We start from the raw sequence: 20,697 nt of genomic DNA on the forward strand, positions 1-20,697 counted from the left end.
GTTATGTTGGTACTCAGACATCCAGTCTGGGTTAACCCTCATACGTTCGGGGGCCAGGGGGGTAGCTGTTGTGTGATGTGTGTAATGCCTTGGGGTACTCCAAGTCAACCTCGAGGATATAACCTTTGTTCGAATCCGGCGCGATGCTCATAACATCAACATGTGACGCCCATTCGAATCCCCCTGTGGGTAGATACTGGCTCATAGCCCAGCCGTACAGGTTGTTGGCGTCGAGGTAGAGAATATGATTGGTTGGCTTGCTCGGGTCGTAGCCCTTCACGTATTGATTATTTGCCTTCGCGTATCGTTTGGTTGCCATGCAGATCCCGCCTCGCAAGCCTTTCTCAATGAATAGGTGCATGTCGTAATCTGTAAGCAATTCCAACTTAACTCCGGTCTTTTTAAGCAAGGCATCCCACGACAGACCTGGGCTGGTGTAATACCATGCGGGGTCGAGTTTATACTGCTTGAAACATGTCTGCCTAAACGTCTCAAACACGTCGGCTAACAGCAGTACATCTGTCCTCAAGTACAGATCGTGATAGTCACCCAGGTTCTTACAACCCAGTTTATTCCATACGTTAATAGCGTGCGAGTAATCGTCTTGGGATATTGCCGAGTCTGTCAGATTGCTGTAAAATTCTTTGATGGGGGGGGTAGTCTGGTCTCGGCGAACTTGGCCCAACTATCCATGTACTCATAGGGATACACACCCTTCCTCATAAGCAGGGGTCTAGTTTCGGCGTCTGTGTATAGATCGGTAATAGGGAAGGTATCGTTGGCCTTGACCAGACTGTCTAATGAAGACTGGAGAAATTGAAACGAGTCTATGAACCTAAGGCCGTTTAAGCTGAAGGAGATGTATCTCTCCATGTTGTTGGGGATGCACGTTATATTACCATCGATTTTCGCGATGGCCTGCATGATCAAGTGTGAGTCATACCCTCTCAAGTTGTGAAAGACAACGGGGATGTTTATTGTCTTAGGGTTGATTCTAAGCTTGAGGTTACACGCGCTGTGAGCGGCGCCTCTATATGTTATGTTTATGTGGCAGTGATCTCTCACCGAATCACCGTTAAGTGGTGAGTCACACACGTGACAGTTAGTGCTGCAGGTGTGAGCTAGCCTGTCGTCTTGGGTCATACGCATGGGAGCGACTCTATACAGTGCGTTCCTAATAATTTTTTTCTTCCTCCTGCAAACACTTAAGAAATCTTTCAACAGCGCCGGGACCCCTGTACACTACCGGATCTTTCGTTTCCCCGTCACAACGGACGACAATGTATCCAAACCCACAGGCTTCATGCTCTTGTGTTTTGAGTGTGGTTGGGGTACCCCCAACAACCCCGCCTGTGGGAGCCCCGCCGGTAACAGGTTTGACCAAGGCTTCAAAGTCGGCGTATACGATATAAGGCACAGACATTTGGTTCTTGTGGTTGTCGAATTTTAGGATATTGTCACCTTCCTTAGGCATATCAACGCGTATGGCCGTCTGCCCCACACCTTGGCAATCCTCCCGGTGGGATTCTAATAAATCAGCTCGGCTGAAACCGTGTAGGCATCGCACACAAAAGTGTTTTTCCCAACGTGCTTCGACTGGTCGTGCAACAACCGGCTGAGATGTTTTATCCACGTGTAGTGATACTTTTCACCTCGTTGGATCATGAATATATTGATAACTTGGTGGGGTTCCCCAGTTGGGGTTTCCCCAACGATGGGCTGACTCTGTGTACTATTGTTGTGTTACCTTCGTGCCCAAAGACATTTATAGCTAGATTATTCTGTTTTTCTACTTTAGTGATCTGGGATATGGGGGTTGGTTCATCTATACCATCCCAGTTGAGCCCATCATCTTGGGGATAGCTAGAAAGCCTGTCTGAATGAGTGTCAGCTGGAAACAAGGCTGACCTGATAGCTACCCTCAGGCAATCGTCTCCTCTATTCTTAACGTTTACTATGGCATGTTTTTTCCTATAGTAGGGAGGCAAGTCTAGGTATGACCCGCCTCTGAACGGCACGTAGTTAGCTATGTCTAGATAGACATTATCGATTTTATCTACAGCCCACCCGGACCCCAAGTGTGTGTAGCGTTCTAGGTATTCTCGTATCTGCTGAATGCGTTAATGGTCTCTGTATGCGTGACAACCTCTTGCCTACCTCTGAAGTAAGGCTGAACGTATTCAGTGGCCCCATTCCCTACCTGCTTATCGAGCGACATTTTAAATGTGATCTGAAACTTGATACTTCCCAGACTGTCTAGTTCCTGATTTATTTTATCAGCTATCAGTGGCTTAATATCTGTAATGTCTATGTTCCTATTAACATGCATGCGCCAACCTCTCAAATAGTTACCTACAGCGCGCGCTCAGTGGGTATGAACTGTAGGTCAATAGCTCTATTCTGCTGTAACAGTTCTACAAGCTGTGGTTTATTCATACGGGAATACCCACCTAACCCCAAATCACGAACTTCAGCTTTTAATTGTTTTACAGTAGGTACGGGGACATGTGATAACAATGCGTTTAACCCGGCTCTCCCCAGGTTTGAATAACCCTTGAGCCCAAGCTGTTTTGCTTGAGCTTTTAATTGTTTTACTGTGAGAGGGGTTTCTAAACCTAGTAATCTCAACAAGGCTGGCTTCCGCATTCTAGAATACCCTATCACACCTCTCTGTCTGGCGATTTGCTTAAGCTCGCGTATAGTAGTCATAATTGCGTACACACCTAAGAGAATTAATGTCTAATTGGGCCACAGTAAAGGGAGGTAACTCCTTAAAAATATAGTGAGGCCGTTTCAATCCAGTACTTACACTGTTGGATATAGTATTCCTTGAAGTTGTGTAGGTATTCCTGTATACTTGTAAAACAATTTATCTGGTGTTGAGTCGTGATGTCCCCCTCACATGTGAAGGGGTGAGTATACTTAACACCCTCTTTAATCCATACCACTTCCAATATTACCTGAAATCTGACGCGTTCCCATAAGTTCAGTTCATCTTTGAGTATGTTTTTAACCAGAGATTCGATGTCGGGTATACTTTCCCTGGGGTCAATTTCCACAAACATAGCTATACGTATGTGTGTATAATCTCTAATTGGGTCACTACACTGTTATCTTGAGAAGCCGCCTACGTTCTTTTATGTAGGCCTTTTGTTCTCGTAGATGAGGTGATGTCTGACTCACGTTAAGCTCCGTGAGCTTTACATAAGCAGTAGTGCCCTTTCACCCCGATACCACACACAGAACACGTGTAGTTCGGGCTTCCCATGTGGAAACAACAGTACCCCTCTGTCCTACATCTCTTATCACAGGGTTCGTTCTTCCCCATAAGTATGTATTCGCATTGGTATGGAGCAGGTCTCATGTTTAGCATACTTATATGAGTACTTAGTCTAATTGTTTCGCAACCAATGCAGTCGCCGCTATACCCAGCGCTATGAAGGCCAGTTCACGGTCCATTGTCCCTTGGATGGTGTGTAGTACTGAGCGAGTGTAGGTTTATTGAGTGGCTCCAATCGTTTACCAGTTAATAGGTAGTATTCTCTCGCTGCGTCGTCGACATCGTGGAATGTTTGAATGGCATGGTTTTCACGCCTGAGTTGTTCGTTAATGTAATCGATCCTCTGGAGGCGTTTTTTAGCGTACTCGGATTGTGCTGTCTGTAATTTTTCAATAGCGAGGTCGTGCCGTTTTCTTTCGGCTTGTATTTCAGCCGCGTGTGACTCTCGTAGTTTCGAAAAGAGGAAATTACTCCCGGAAAATGCCAGGGCATTCACTAACGCACCACCGACCATCATAGCTATCGTGGCCATCCTATATTTATTTCATAATATCTTCAGGTATTATCCCTTGTTTTACTAGGATGTCTTTTGTAGCCATCGCCATACCAAGGTTCATTATTAGCATACCCATATCCTGCAGGTTGAAATCTAGCTTGATAGTCGGTTGTTTAAGCACCATTTTGGTCAACCGAGCGTACCCTACGGCTAGACTGGCGACCACGGTGGCGTGGTATGCGTCGTTGACGAACGTTTTCCCCTCAGACATTATGTATATGATATAAAAATATATATATTTTATTGCATGATATGCGGGTTGACCTTTAATTCCGGGAGCTCCTTGGGATTCCTGTGCCGTGTATATAACCACGAGATAGCCACGGCAGCAGTTGCGCAAACAGCCAACAATAATCGAGACGGGTGGGTCACCTTGATAATTTTATGTTGGTTACACCACCGTTTTTTACCGGCAGCTACTCTCTTAGGATTCTTCTGCCTGGTGACTGTAGGGGGTTGGGGTTCCCCCCAACGTGGGGGTTTCCTCCAGTTGTTTGGGTGGGGTCTGCTCGGGAGGGTTCACCGTCTCCTCTGAAGGGGTCTGGGTCTGTGCAGCATCCATCTATACTATTATTATTATTTTTCCTCTCAAATTGACAATGCTTTGCCGTGATAATCGCCGCCGTCACCGGGGCTAACAACATACCGTATTTGTGGTACAGATCGCAGCTAATAGAGCTCAAGGCCTGTTCGATAAAAGGGTCTTTCTCGAGGTCTTCCCACAAGTAAAGTCGACGCTCCGGGGGGATGGGAAGGAAGTACGATGCAATACCAGTGTATACCTGAGTCATAGCCGATCCTATTGTCTTTGTCATTTCTGAACCTAGTCTAGCCTCGTATTTAGCGTACAGTTTATCTATTTCTTCGGCTGACATTTTGTGAATTTTATCCGGAGTGTACTCCCCAAAGTAATGTTTGGCTTTGCCACCAACAGCCAACGCCACCAGTTTCTCTCGCTTATCATCGTCCACCTGTGGTGATTGGGGTACTAACAATTGTTCAAGCAATTCCTCACACTCCATCTTATAATGTGATAAGTAAGTTTTAGTTTTAATAATATAATACCCTATGCAGGCAAAACACAGAGAAATGAAGGTTAAGTTGCACACGACGAACACTTCAAATACCATAGCTATAACTAAATGCTTAGCATTTGCTTAGCATTTGCTTAGCTTTACTTAGCATTGCTTAGCTAAAACACCCTATAGGCTACTAGTTGATCGGTCTTGAGCACGAGCTTAGCGTGTTTAGTTTCAGCGAGCTGTTTCTTAACCCGTTCCCGTTCTAATTTGCTCATCACATCGTTCTCTCTCAAACACTCCTCGAACGAATCCCTGTCCTTGCAGTGAAATAAGGCCACCCATCGCGTCTGCTCCCTGAGGTCTTTCAACACCGAGTTGAACTTCTGCGTTAGCACCCAGACGCTGTGATTTGCGTGTCGGCCGGAGAAGGCCAGGTACGATAGCATGTCTCTCTTTTTTGTTATCTCGCGATTAGCGCTGCAGTCGTCCAGTATGAACAGCGTCGACTCCCCTTTAAATTTCATATGGTAAGCTTTCAACCAGTCCTGCAGACGTGGCCCCGGATCGACTCTGTGTATGTCCGGGTCCGTCATCACCCAAGGTCTTTCCGTGTACGTTTTATTCATGCTCAGAGTAGGGCACATGATAACGATGTGGTCGAACACATCACTGTAGTACCCTTCCAACATATCCAACACGAAAACGGTCTTCCCACAGCCAGTCTGCCCGCACACTATGGCGCAGTGTGGGTCGCGTGGTAAACCAATACCGGCAGGCAAATCAGTAGGCAACTGCCTACTAGATGATGGCTTGCTGCCATCAGTAGATGGCTTGCACGAATCTCCCATTGTCTATATTAAGTTGCGCGTCCATAATTACGTACAGATATAATTTCAACTTGCCAGCGGGTTGAGCCTTCTTGGTAATCTGGATAGTAATCCCCTCACTACCGTTGTCTATGCGGCGTCCGCTACCGTGTAGTTTATCGTCATCCGTGGATCGCATGTCCAACCACAGCGCGTACTTGTTGGTTAAGTATTCACCGATTTGCACGGATGATAGGTCCAGGTCTTTGGCTATGTATGGATGTTTGCTCGGCAGCTTTTTTATCTCATCCCACTGCTGGTACGCCCTCATACCATGACTGAACAGCTGGTTGGGCACGCCCTCGATGGTCACTTCCACCTTTTCAATCTCGGGGTTGAAAAACTTCTCGCTGTCCCTCCGGAACGGCTCGTAATCCTCCACGGGGACGACCAGGATGCCTTTCATCGATCGCGCTGGCACGTTCAGGTTGATATTCCACACAGTGTTGCTCTTATCCCGCACGATGGACCTATGCCTCAGCACGCGATCGTACAGGATGGCCACATTCCCCGAGTACTGATTTCGAACCTGCCTGGCTAGCTCCGGGTTAGTAACCATGTCGAACTCCAGAGAGATGTTGTCTATGGCGTAACTGGCCTCATCGCCGTTCGGCGTACGCACTACTTTGCTGTAGTCGTTAAACGTGAGCTCGTATTCAAGCCTATCACCCAGCGCGGCCTGGTAAAACGGCGCGTGTTCCGTGAGCAACTCGAAGTCGAGCGGCACGCAGAACCTGTTCCCGTACGCTTGAGCGATAGCCTTTTCCCCGTCCGTGATCTTAGATAACTGGTCTGCCGTGAAGGCATACCCAATGCGCGACCTGGTCGATTTGCTGATGCCCTGGTACACATCATTGACGCGTTCTCCCTCGCTTTTCCAGAGGTCCCTGTAGCAGTGAAACACATCGCTGTCGTCGATACTCAGCACCTCGTTACCGGTGATCTTGATGGTGGTTTTCTTGATGATAGCATCGACCTACGTTCCGCACTAGCTCACGTTTGTCGTTGTCGGAGGTCAACGTGAGGTTGAACGCCAGTCGAACAGTGCCTGGTACAATGAGGTCATTCGCGCCAAGGTTTGGAAATCTAACCAGCAGCGTTTGATTCTGGTCTATCTTGCTGGGATTGTTGGTGATGGTCACCGACTGACGCACGGCTTTGACACCTAGTGGCTCTCTCGATCTTCTGAAAGGATCTAGTTTTCTACCGTACATTGTTATATAAATGAAATATATAAGTTTTAATACTAAATAATGGCCGAGTATATCCCTATGGATGATATGTGGGATGATAATGCCCAGGCATTCGATGAGCAGGAGACCTCATTCACTACCCCCTTAAGTACTGAACTTGTACAGTCGGCCGTCGATGATTATTACGACGCAGTTGAAAATAAAGACAACATCAAGCCGTTGGGGAGGGACTATTCCAAGTTTATGGTCGATAAGAAGGGCACGCTGCGATTGAAGGCTTACCCGTGGGCTGATATCATAAAAAAAGACGGGAAACCATATGCTTTGTCAACACTCACAAGTCGCCCTGGTGGGAGTCAACTGCTCCGTGGGGAACTAGGCTTCATAGATTACGGTGGCGCACGGTCTAAGCTTCCCCCGAAGGTCGTCCAAGATCTGCAAGTAGCCAGGGCCAATACTGGGGATGCTAAAGAAACATCGGACAGTATCGAAAAAATATTGGCTACGTACCATGACAAACCCTTGCCGGGGCTCGAATTTCCCCTGAGGGAACTGCGAGGCCTAGACGAAGCCTTGAAACATGTACGTGGAGAACTCATTAACAACATGGGGAAACTGAACGAAGTCGATGAGCGCATCGCTCACGAGAAAATAAAACTCACCGAAACTGAAGACGATGATATGAAACGTCGTATCGAGGAGAGAATAAAAAACTTGGAAGACGAGAGACGGACTCGGTTTGAATCCGCTTCCTCAAACCGGGAAGCCCTCCGATCGCAGATCAGCCGAGTACGGGAAACCATCGATCGAGTTCTAAATGAAGACACCACGCTAGCTGACAGGATTCGGACCCTGTTCCGGGAGCAAGGCATCACCATCGCCAGCATTCTGACTGCACTGGGCTTCATCATATCAACCCTTGTGGTGTCACTGACGCCTGCCGGCGGCGGTGGGGGTACACCCACGCATGCACCAAGTGGTGGGGGTGTCAAAGACTGGATAAAAAAACTAGGGGAGGCCCTGGCTAAACTGGCTGGTAAGGCCGCCGAAGCCCTACCAGGCATCCTGGGTAGCATCGTCTCGTGGTTGCTGAAGCGCTCTGGCTAAAACTGCCACGTGGCTTAGTCAAAACCTGTGGGCAGCCATCGTCGCCGTGGCGGGTCTGGTGTACGTAGCGGCTAAGGAATTTTTAACCAAATGAGCCCCAAAGCTACCCCACCAACCACCAGGGCTGTTTTACGATCGATGTGCTGCTGATTGGAGGCTGCAGACTGGGGCTGTAGGTGTGTGTGTTGAACCCTAGGCTCCGGGGGTGGCGCTACTATACCCGTTTCACCGGTCGTGGGTGGTGGGACGTGGGGGACGTTGACATCGAGCTTGACGCCCAACTTTTGACCCGCCGTGGCTATAACTATTTCGTTGTTGTAGCCCACCACTTTTTTTACTCTCAGTTGCATATCACTCGGAGCCATGTACAGTCCCACGTCGAACACGTAGTCGACTTTCGACCTGGCATATTCCAACACGTCTTGGTAGCGTTTGATGGCACTCGGGAGATCAACTGGAGCATTGATAGCATCCTCAACATTGACAACGAACTGTTTCTGAGCGTCGTAAGCAGTCCCCTTACCTAGGATATTGGAACGCGTTTGCGTCTGCGCACCCAACAGCGCCCACACGTACGTTCGAATCGAGTCATTCAACCTGATTACCCCGGCACGAGTAAACCCTTTCGACGTGTCCAGCATGAACTTTTTCCAGTCATCCGCTGCCCCCTGCTCGAACCTCCAGACTCGGTAATCCTTGCTGTTGTCGAAAGCCATGTAACGGTCATCCCACTCGTTTGTTGTGATATGATATGACTTGTATCCCCATTCTTTCAACTTCTCGCTGGCTTCCACGAGGGGCATATTGTGAACGATGGGGATACCCAACCAATGGTTGGTCCCGCAAACGCCAATCCGTCTTCGTGTTTAGTTCGAATTCGTTGCAAATACGTTCGTAGGCCGTCTATCGTACTGGTTGTTTACTGCATTCCACGCCTTTTCCTGTGGGAGCTGGGCGCTGATCTCTTTGAGGATACGCCTGACCTGGTAGTACCGTGAAACGTGAACACAGACTGACTCAGCGGTCCACGCCGAAAGTGTCGGTCAATGTCACACCACACCCCGTTGTAGCGCACTTCACACGGCGAAGTTGAGTTGATTCTGCCAGAACTGCATCGGGTTGTTGAACCAAGCGTGAACTACCTTAGCGTTAGTCACCGAAAACTTATACTTATCAAACACATCTATGAACTGGGTGTCGAGAAATACAACCCGGCAGCGACCACGATCTTCATGTGGGGGAAATCTACGTTCAGTTTAGGGTAAAACACACCAGGGGAGTACATTTTAAAACTATTATATAATGAGTTTATATACTCTCACATGTACATAACACTTCCAGGAATTACGAGCGGCGAGGCCGTTCAGCTGACGACGCTGATCGATAACACGTCGGGTCAACTTCGAAGTCGCGCACTGTGCGATATCACCTACCTACCACGATGGACTAACATCAACGCTAGCAACAATAAACTGTTAAGAGGTGGCGCTAGCAACGAGATAATTGACGGTTACTACAGCGCAGTGCTCTCTGGCGACGATGAGGTCTTCAAACCCCTGGGAGCCGAACTCAAGATGAACGACTCAAACGGTACAGTGGTGTTAATCAACAACGGAAGAAACTCCTTGAGGCTCGGTCGACCATTGGCGAGGACACTCGGTATACAGCCTGACGAGATAAAACCAACGACTACCGCCACAGGCGAAGTTACCCGACCTAGTACCGTACCGAGAGCTGTGCATTCATCTCAGCCAGGTTAGCACAACGGACAACATTCAAGGGGGTCACCCTTCCACTATACTGAGAGCCGTACCGGTGAAAACGGAGAAATACAACGACGGCAGAACCGAGTCGTTTTCACCGGGGCAGTATAAGAGGTTAACCCAGGGCAACATCCCTGAGCTGATAATATCGGTGTTAGATATAAATCATAATCTCGTGAATATAGGATACCTCAGCGTAACGCTGCACATAAAATGACCAGCGCACAAGGTCCTGGAATGAAGTTGAAAAAAATGCATCAATGTAGGGATCTCCGACCTCGGGGACACACGCGGATTCGACGACCCCGGAGTAGATGGTAAAGTGTACGCCTTGCAACTGAAAAACAGCATTTACAAACGCGTTGAAGTCCCCTCCGGTGGTACTAGCAACCTAAGTGATATAGTAGATACCACAAGAGCGGCAGTCAACACTAAGTACACCCTTGTCAACACCGGTGATGATAACTGGATAATATACCCATCGTTCGGAGGCAAACTGTTCGACTTAGACGATGTTGAGAGCAACGTGACGGCTATCACCAAAAATAAGCCATATACACTCGTCTTCACCGATGATGACAAGTGGGTGTTATTACCCGATAAAGCCGACTGGTTTCTCAATATTAAGCTCGGCTCCCCCTACGTGTTCACGGATAACAAAGACAACCACCTAAACAAAGTCGTGAACAACGGAACCCTGCTCGTGGCTTACATCCCGACTCAGAGACGTAGCGTAGTCATCAGCCCACTCGCCAGTATGGCAGCCCACATGCTATCGAGTAAAGCGGACATGCAAAACGTGGTATTGCAGTTGGTGGCTGAATTCGAAGGTGTGGTCAAGATCCTGGAGAGTCTACCGGCGAACTCAACACTTATCATCCAAGTCTACCTAGGGGAACCATCGCGGGATGATGTCGAAATCGTGAAGGGGGTCAAATTCCGGTGGGGGAAACAACAACAGTATCACGTTTGCAACGTTTACGTGCGGGTGGGTGTCGACTCCAAAACCAGTCTACAGGGAGTCAATGTGATCGTGGAAGACACTATATCACTAACCAAGATATTCCTACCCGACAACATACACTTCATGGGGGGTGCACTTCACCCCTGAACTATTATCAGAAAACCAGTTGGAAATTATATCATAATAGTATTATAGCAATGTCTTGGTTTCACCCCAACACTACACTTAGCGATTTAGGGGACACGGAGGGATTCGACCAGCCTGGTGAGGAAGACACCTTATACATCCTGCACTTGAAAGACAACGTGTATAGGCGGGTGTCGTTATCAGATTTTAAAGAGCCTGAATGGTTAGTCAACTTAACCCTCACCTCACCTTATATCACATTAAAGGAACAAAGTCATATCTCTGAAATTAAGAACAGCGGTATCTTGCCCGCGTGCTTCGTTCCGGGGCCTAATACAAGAATTATACTGAGCGCTAGTTTACCCAATAAGTTACAGTCATTCCACGGGGGTGAGTTAAGGTATGACTGCTACGGGCACATAGGGATTCCGTCTATGGTACCAGGCTCCACACTTATCATAGAAGTCTATATCGAAAGAGTTAATAGTAATAATACAGTACAACAACTTTTACCTGGGGTGACAGTACACTGGGATCCCTATAACTATGGGCATTACCGTATCATCGTACAAACGGACCCCTCAACGAGTTCTATAACCTCCTCAATAACCCCCTTCCCGTGGGTGTCGTGTGGATGCAAAGTTACCTATTGTATTCTCACCTGTTCTCCTACATGAGGATTTATACCTTATAAGCCTCAAGTACGTTGATCAACTATTAACTGATACCCAATTAAAAAATATTTTGTAATATATATTATAGGATGGGACTGTACCCAGGTATTGATGAAGTAGCGAAGACCCTGGAAACCGTGAGGCGGGTTCCGCTTTGAGGCAGTTAGTTATGCGATGTAAAACGTCAACTAGAACAAGACCGCGATAAGCGGAAAGCATTATATAAGAAGTACCATAGAGCTTTCAATGCGTGGGCCGGGACTGATACTACCCTTATGGCAGCCAGCATGGGCCTAGGGGTGGCAGGTGTTGGTTTGTTAGCTACCATCGTAGCACCTATAGTGATGGGGCTCGAAATAACAGCTGGGGTGACAGGGGTGGGGTTGGGACTTAAGGTTGTATCCGCAGACTGCATCGTAAAGCATTGAAACACGACGAAATCAGGGTTCTGGCCGAAGCAAAGCTGAACACGGTGAGTGAGCGTATTTCCACGGCACTCACTGACACTAAGATCTCGGAGGAGGAGTTTCGTTCAATCCTCTCTGAACTCACAAAATATGACAAAATAAAACAAGAGGTTCGATCCAAGTCTCGTAAGTCTGCTATCAGCGAGGACGAGAAAAAAAAATATATAGAACAGGGGATACAAAAAGCCCGGCAAGCTTTTATAACGAACACCAAAGAGATCATAGGCGATTCACATTAAACTGTTTCATCGAGGCCAACGTGACATAGCGGCACGTGGACATAGATAAAATGAAATCAGACGAACCTACCTTGTACTACTTGAGGGATGGGCCAGGCAGACAGGAATTATTGATTCCAGACAACGTGTCACGTGATTGTGGCTGCCGGGGACATTTTGCTTGAAATTTTATAGGTTGGGAAAGCAGTAGGGGTAATGGTAGCAAGAGCTAAGGGTCCGACCAAAGCCTTATTTAGGAAATAAGGCTTTGCAGAGGATTTTGTTGGACCTGGTCCAGGACAATCATTACCTCTACTACTTGTGGTCTCATCGCAGTTTTATAGTGATCAATTTAACACATGCTTATGATAAACTAGAAGTCGGAATCATACAAAAACATTTCCAAGTGTGATCATCGATTCTATGTGTCGTCTGTGACCACACTGGAGATGACAGGCAAGATGAGTCGGATATTCGCTTAAAAAAGAATCATACCGTGTACGTTATGAACGTATTGTGAAAAAGTTTCATTTTCATATACTGAACAACATTAGAAACGCACCACCCATGTAATACGAAACATCCCCGTCAGACTGAAATGTACCCATGATATCTGAGCATCGTCGGTGCATTTTAGTGTGGTGCGTTTCTATTGTTTTTCAGTACATTTTCATTTTTTCCAAAACATCCCGTCCCCGTTTGTTTGACGCAGCACTCAGAAATATTCCAGCAATATTCCAGCCATATGACAGCGGTCTGTAATTCAACAAACAATATAGTGCAATATTTGATTTTAGCTTAGGATTTCATGCAGCCATGGTAGCGTCTTTTATATATCCAAATAAGGTATAGGATTAGGATAATCTTGGCGGGGACTCACCGAAACGTTTAACCACGATGTTTTGGGTCACAACTGATGGATACTGGGGTAGCCGGGTACCGTTATTTTCACACAGTTCTTTTGCCTTCTGAAACTTCTCGTTACGTCCAAGAGATCTGAACTCAATACCATGCACTGTTACTGTGTTCTCCGACGTATTAAACGTGGACGTCATCGGGAACAAAGGTTCTGTGAGACACCCTGAAAAAGACAAGCAAATTGCCTTAATAATAACCTAGCGAAACAAAATAAAATCTAACCCTAAACAGATATAACGAGTATGTTAAGGAAGAACCATTTGAAGAAACATGATTTGTTTTGAGAGAATTCCCGGGAAACATTGCCGGGAAAAGATGCTGGGCCCCGATCCACAAAGGGTTCGTAACGTTACGACCTATCGTAACTCAATACTATACCATTGGCTAACGAATGTCGTTACGACCTATCGCAAATCAATACTTTACCATTGGCTTATGAATGTCGTTACGACCTACCGCAAATAAATACTATACCATTGGCTTATGAATGTCGTTACGACCTATCGCAAATCAATACTATACCATTGGCTTACGAATGTCGTAGTGCTACGAACGCTTTGAGGATCGAAACGTTCGTAGCCCTAAGAATTCTTAACTGTGATCGTAGCCAATGAGTTAAGAATCGGCGTAAGAGGTTCGTAGGGCTACGAACTTTTCGAGAATAGCTAGCCTGGTTCTTGTAGTTCAATAAACATAATTGTTCGGCTTTTCAGATAAAGAAATCTTTTTGAAGCAAGAACATTGTACATATTCCAGACTTTCATTGAGTTTCACATGCCTTGAATTGTATTTTCGGAATGCCCGATTCAAGCTAGGCCATTGTGACGAGTTTACGGTTATATACCGTTTCCACCAAGGTGTAGCAGCAAATCAGGTGAAATTAAACGAAGAAAATGGTATTTGAGTCTTCGATCAAAGGATCCTGCCAGCACTCTACTTTTGCATACCTTTGTGTGTCATAATTTAATAATATTTTACCAAATTTCACAAATTCCTGAATTGCAATAGGTGACATTTCAGAGCATACCTCTATGAATACAATTTTTGTTTAAGAAATATTGCACAGTTTATGAGGTGCAATCCGTAAATAATGCGACGGGGTTTTAATGACCTAACACATCCCTTCTTGCAACGGTGGGGGCTGTGGGGTAGCCTAGAGGTTAAAGTGTTCGCTCGTCACGCTGAAGACCCAGGCTCGATTCCCCACATGGGCACAATGTGTGAAACCCATTTCTGGTGTCCCCCGCCGTGATATTGCTTGAATATTGCTAAAAGCGGCGTAAAACCAAACTCACTCACTCACTCTTGCAACGGTGTCCTGGCGTCTGTGAAGAGTCGGGTCTTCAGCAACACATGTTTTCTGGGAGGCGACTAACGGTGGGTGGTCAGGGACACTGAATTGGTTGACACATGTCATCGTATCGATGGTCATTATTTCAATCACTGGATAGTCTGGTCCAGACTCGATTATTTAAATACCACCGCTGGTTGTTTGTTGAGTGGGGCGTAAAACATCAACGGAAATCAATGTCTGGGCTTCTTTTCATGAACAGCTGACACAAAAAATCTACAGATTTTTAATTGATGCTGATTGTCTTCCCTTGTCAAGGAAGGTACTCACTTAACCGTGCTTCGCACACAACTGTACGTTCTTCAGCATTGTTGACTCTCTTCCATAATCCTTCGGTTGCAGCAACTGCATGCCCGCCACCTTTGTTTTCCAATTTACCCTCTGTCACGACCACAACTCCATCACTGCTCCATCTCCAGTGACCTTCATCCTCTTCCAGTCCCACCCAGTGTTCACCTTGGTGTACAAATACGGATTCAATACAGATTCATTCATTGTAACATTATGTAAATATATATATGATGAGTATGGATTTGCTGTAAAATGCATAATGATTAAAAGTTCCACTTTCCACTTGCAGATTGCGACAATCGGTGGTGTCTATGGAAATTAAAACTGAAAAAAACGGAAACCAAACGAAACAAAATGTTTTTCATATGAAGAAAATATAATTCGTGAATATGAAGATAATTCACATCCATACCACCCACAGTCCAGAGGTAATAGCCATGTGGGTATTTGCTATGGCATTTCATACCTCATTGAAGTTGACTTTTATTATTTTCAAACACGTGAAGATCCGGGCTAGAATTGATCTTCAGCAACCCATGGTTGTCGCAAGATTGTCTGGTCCAGACTCGATTATTTACAGACCGTCGCCATATAGCTGGAATATTGCTGAGTGCAGCGTTAAACAACAAACAAACAAATTTATCATTTCCAAGCAAATATATTTCTGCATTTGTTTCCAGTGGAGTGATTTAATCCAAAGAGTGGGGTGTTGTGTGGGAGGGGTCGGGTGGGGTTCATTCTGCCACCGGGTACCGACACTGCAGTCTCACCGAAAAGCCTAAATATTGCCTGTTGGACATTTTCTGAAGGGTACTGAGGTAAACGTGCACATCTCTTTTCACACAATGTCTTTGCTTCCTCATATGTTTCTTCAAGTCCTAGAAGTCTGAATTCAATTCCACACACAGTGGTGGTGTTTCCGGTTCTATCACTAGTTCAGCGCGTCTGAGCACGGATCAATGGCCTTCTCTGCAACACAAATAAAACATGACATAAATTACTATGTATTTTTTGTTTGTTTGCTTGTTGTTTAATGCCGCACTCAACACATCAGCTACATGGCGGCAGTCTGTAAACAATCGAATCCAGCGATTGACATGATGAATATTACGAATGTGAATTACGAATATCCTACTGTGACAAAATGTAATATATGGTTTCTAACCAAACATCTATTGTTAGATATTTGACCTGTTCTATTTACCATGCCTCGCAGCCTAGACAGGTTAGAGTAAAGTAAACTACTTTATACCACTTGCACATCTCTGTAACACATATCAGTCAGTTATTGAAAGAATTTGTAAAATCCGTAACTGTGGCTATATTGAGACAGAATATCATTTTTATTGATCTGTACAGTTTTTCATAATCTACGTCAACGATTTATGGCCGAGAAATACTACGAATACCCTTATGTGACAGAATTTAATATGTCCATGTCTTCTAACCAAACATCTGTTGATAGCAACATAACATGTCATATTTACCATGCCTTGCAACCGAGACACACTATAGTAAAGTGAACCAACTACCTCATATGTTTCATGTACATTTTCTGGAATAATATATATACATGTACATGTATGTATACACTTATATGCAATGGACCAATCAATGTTGTACCAGGGGCCGTTGGCCCACATCTGTACTGAAATACAGAATTGGAAAAATGGACAGGTTCAATCAATCTACGCAAATGTGAGTCTGACCGCCGCCTCTAGCGACGAGCACGGGTAGCTAAAATCAATTCTAACCCGGGTCTTCACAGGTGGAAAAGTTCGCTCATGACGCTGAACACCCGAGTTCGAATTCTCACTTGTGTGAAGACCACTTCTGGTGTCCCCCGACGTTAAATTGCTCGAATATTGCTAAAAGCCGCGTAAAACTAACTAATTTAATCACATTAAATACGTGTGTTTATGGATGCAATGATATTAATTCGACTGAATGTCTTAGAGACTGCAAGATACTATTCGCGAATTATGATGTACCACGCGAAAACGAAGCTTAGATATCGCCAAAACGGAAAACGAAATTACAAATAGAGGGAGAGGGCTCCATATATTCTTTAGTTTCTGTTTCCGGAAAAACGAAGTTTTAGATATACATATCAAGAAATTCAACTGCACAGGAGCAGACCATTTGTCTACTGACGATGGTTGTTAACAAAATGGGGCGGTCTGGTAGCCTAGTGGTAAAAGCGTTCGCTCCTCACGCCGAAGACTCTGGTTCGATTCCTCAGATGGGTAGAATGTGTGAAGCCCATTTCCGGTTTCCCCTGCCGTGATATTGCTTGAATATTGCTAAAAGCGGCGTAAAACGCAACTCACTAACTGTTAACAAAATGTCACATTGTCTGTTAAAAAGTACCTAGAACTTGCCGACAAACATATTTTGACCACTTAATAATCCCCATTTTATTGTTTGTCTGAGAACGACATTGTAAAATTAAAGATGTCATTGAAAGGTACATTACAAATTCTTAAAAATTGCAGACAATGTCAGAAAATCTTGACCAAAATGTATTGTCGGTTATGAATAGGGTTGAATGTCTCTAAACATTCAAGTATAATCACGACCTGCAAGTTAAATTTGAGGCTGCCAAAAATTTTAATAGCTGAATTTACGCAATTTTAATCCATGGCTAGTTTGTCCATAATCGCTAACAGCTGATGGTACGGTGTTAACCCAGCTAGGGGCCATGCAGGTAGAAAATGTACTCACTAGTCTGTAAGACCCCATGGTCCCTAATATGGTGATCTATATTCAGTTGTTGCGATGTATAGCCCGTTTATATATTTGTCGTTGTGGGCAACTTGCTAGTTTTGATATATCTAAAGCTGTGTTATTCTACTTATTTTATTGTCAGGTTTTCATATCGTGAAATATTGCTTTTTATTAATCTGTACGTTTCATAGTCACGATATGGCTGAAATATTGCCGATGTGGCTTTAAATGTTAACTCACTCACTCACATTTTGGGATAAGGTTGCTCATAAAAGTTGAAATGCCAAATCCGAATTTATGCTGTAAAGGTATCGAAGAGGGACATTGATGAGTATATGATCACCCGTAGTTACATATCGACAAACAAAAGGTTAACGTTAGACTTCCACCGATATTTAATTGGCTTTCTTTGTGCATCGTGTCCTGTATAGTCTCAATTGTTCAACGAAAACTTTAAAGCTTTTACAATTGATCATTGCTATTCTAAAATTTCGACCCTCTAATCACAACTGACCATCGGAGACATCTTGACTGCTTTGTACACCTCGGAGACCATATTCAATAATTATAGATTAATTTTACCAAAGTTTAATGACAGTTTGAAAAGAAAATCGACTCAAAGCCCCCGATAACTACATCATCCAGCCAAATCTGTTCCAAACATGTAAATTATTGAAGCCATGTTCCGCGAAGGACTTAAGCAATCATCAACATGACCATCTCCTCAGACTGAACGTTTAAATGCTTTAATCACTAAGCTAACACACACACACACACACACACACACACACACACACACACACACACACACACACACACACGCACGCACGCACGCACGCACGCACGCACGCACGCACGCACGCACGCACGCACGCACACGCGCACGCACGTGCGCGATTTTTACAGTACGTATCATCGATAGTCTTGGGGATTATCTTACCAAATTATAAAGCTAACTTTCAACGTAATCGTCTTCTCACTTGGCATATCTCTATTACTATTCTTAAATTTCGACCCTTAAGTCATAACTTACCGTCATCATCATTGCTTTGTTCACCCGAATCCTTGCCTTGAAAATAATTGTATTGAAGGTAAATACCAGTTTGAAAATGAAAATCGACTTAATATGTTCAAAATGTGTAATTTCTCTTACTTTATTTAAAATGTATAATGTGTAATTTCTCTAACTTTATTTAAAATATATAATTGAAATAAAGATTTTATCAACATTTACAAGCTTCATTAAATGTGTCTAATTTGTATATGCATATGATTCTTTACAAGTGGTTTGAAAATTATCTCTGATTGAATAACGTACCTGTGGTTGTATGGCATATCAACAGGAACGTTATCCACGTTAACGACATCATCTTCCACACGTTCGTACGGCGCAGCAATAACATGGTGTAAGCTCACCACGGAGACCGATTTAGACTACACCTTCTCACGATTCTTGTTTCAATAATTTATGTATGGGACCTCTTCATACGACATCTATTCCCGACTGTAGTCTCTCCTTTCTCATGTTGCATCAATTCCTAGTATGTTATTAGTCGATGTTTCCTCTCAGGCATACAAAATTAATTACACACGAAACAAATGCAGTCATTGGTTGCAAATATGCAGCGATTGATTTTCAGAAATCATTGTTGAAACTTGTCACCAGAATCAATATGTTTGAAATCGAGACAGCAGCTCTGTCTTTTATATTATCATCGTGAGATTGGCTCGTCGTCAGTGGTTCCGTCCGCTGTGCAGAGTTGTGTCCCTTGGGCACGCCAGGAACCCATGATTGTAAGTTCGAGTCCAGGTTATATGTTCGTGCTCGTTGGTTTAAAAATAGTCTTAATGTCAGAGACCTGGGTCCCGATTCCACAAAGCATTCGTAACATTGCGACCCGTCGTAACTCTTCAGCTGATCATGGACTTACGAATGTCGTAGCACTACGAACGCTTTGTGGATCGGGACCCAGTATCACTTAGAGCTTTATCTCTTTATTCACCGGGGCGGTGGGGTAGCCTAGTGGTTAAGGCGTTCGCTCGTCACGCCGAAGACCCGGGTTCGATTCCCGACATGGGCACAATGTGTGAAGCTCATTTCTGGTTTCCCCTGCCGTGATAATGCTAAAATCGGCGTAAAATATCTCACACACACACACACACACACACACACACACACACACACACACACACACACACACACACACACACACACACACACACACACACACACACACACACACACACACACACACACACACACACACACACACACACACACACACACACTTTATTCACCCGAGGCACCATTAAATCCAAATTTACCGTGCCGTACAATCAAACCCACTCTGTAGATAGAAGTTACCAAACCCTTTCCACATCCGTAAGATATCTCTGCTCAAACCAGAGTCGATTGTACAATTGTGACGAAATAATGAGTAAATATTTGTTTCAGCAGTATTGCAGCTGTATGATGTTGTTTGTAAACAAATCGAGTCTGGACCAGAGAGACCATTGATTGTCACCATGCGATACGATGAGACAGCATGTGTTAATGAATCACTATGGTATAAGTCAAAACAGAGAATTGCATCGGACATAATTTTTGTCACAGATGCATCAAATTTGGAAGTTTCCACATGTCTACCATTAAACTTCTTGAAGGCTTACCCGTGAAGGTCCGGGTTAGAATATTGATCATCAGTAACCCATGCTTGTCGTAAAAGGCAACTAACGGGATCGGGTAGTCAGGCTCGCTGACTTGGTTGACGCATGTAATCGTATCCCAATTACGTAGATCGATGCTCCTGCTGTTGATCACTCGCTTGTCTTGTCCAGACTCGATTATTTACAGACCGCCGCCATATAGCTGGAAAATTGGTGAGTGTGTAATTTTTGAAGTTGGGAAGTACAATATAGACAAATGTACACTCATTCATTCACTCACACACTCACTCACTCACTCACTCACTCACTCACTGCCTTGGTTGTCGTAAAAGGCATGCTTGTCGTAAAAGGTGACTAACGGGATCGGGTGGTCACGCGCGCTGACTTGGTTGACACATGTCATCGGTTCCCAATTGCGTAGATCGATGCTCTTGCTGTTGATCACTGGATTGTCTGGTCCAGACTCGATTATTTACAGACCGCCGCCTTATAGCTGGAATATTGCTG

General features: G+C 44.8%; 1 protein-coding gene across 1 annotated transcript in view; it reads right to left on the bottom strand.

The window, feature by feature from the left end:
* Window positions 1-18,079, bottom strand: part of LOC124276707 — a gene marked incomplete at its 3' end in the record, with an annotated part of 61,524 nt that extends 43,445 nt beyond the window's left edge. Inside the window, exons 1-4 of the mRNA XM_046712352.1 lie at window positions 18,038-18,079; window positions 16,420-16,444; window positions 14,776-14,961; window positions 13,117-13,317 (exon numbers count right to left, since the gene is read on the bottom strand). Coding sequence (XP_046568308.1) covers window positions 13,117-13,317; window positions 14,776-14,961; window positions 16,420-16,444; window positions 18,038-18,079 — 454 coding nt within the window. The remainder of the gene's footprint in view (window positions 1-13,116; window positions 13,318-14,775; window positions 14,962-16,419; window positions 16,445-18,037) is intronic.
* Between the last annotated feature and the right edge of the window lie 2,618 nt (window positions 18,080-20,697).

Source organism: Haliotis rubra, unplaced genomic scaffold (assembly GCF_003918875.1).
Source record: "Haliotis rubra isolate DU_JTF1 unplaced genomic scaffold, ASM391887v1 Scf2113, whole genome shotgun sequence".
NCBI lineage: Eukaryota > Metazoa > Mollusca > Gastropoda > Lepetellida > Haliotidae > Haliotis > Haliotis rubra.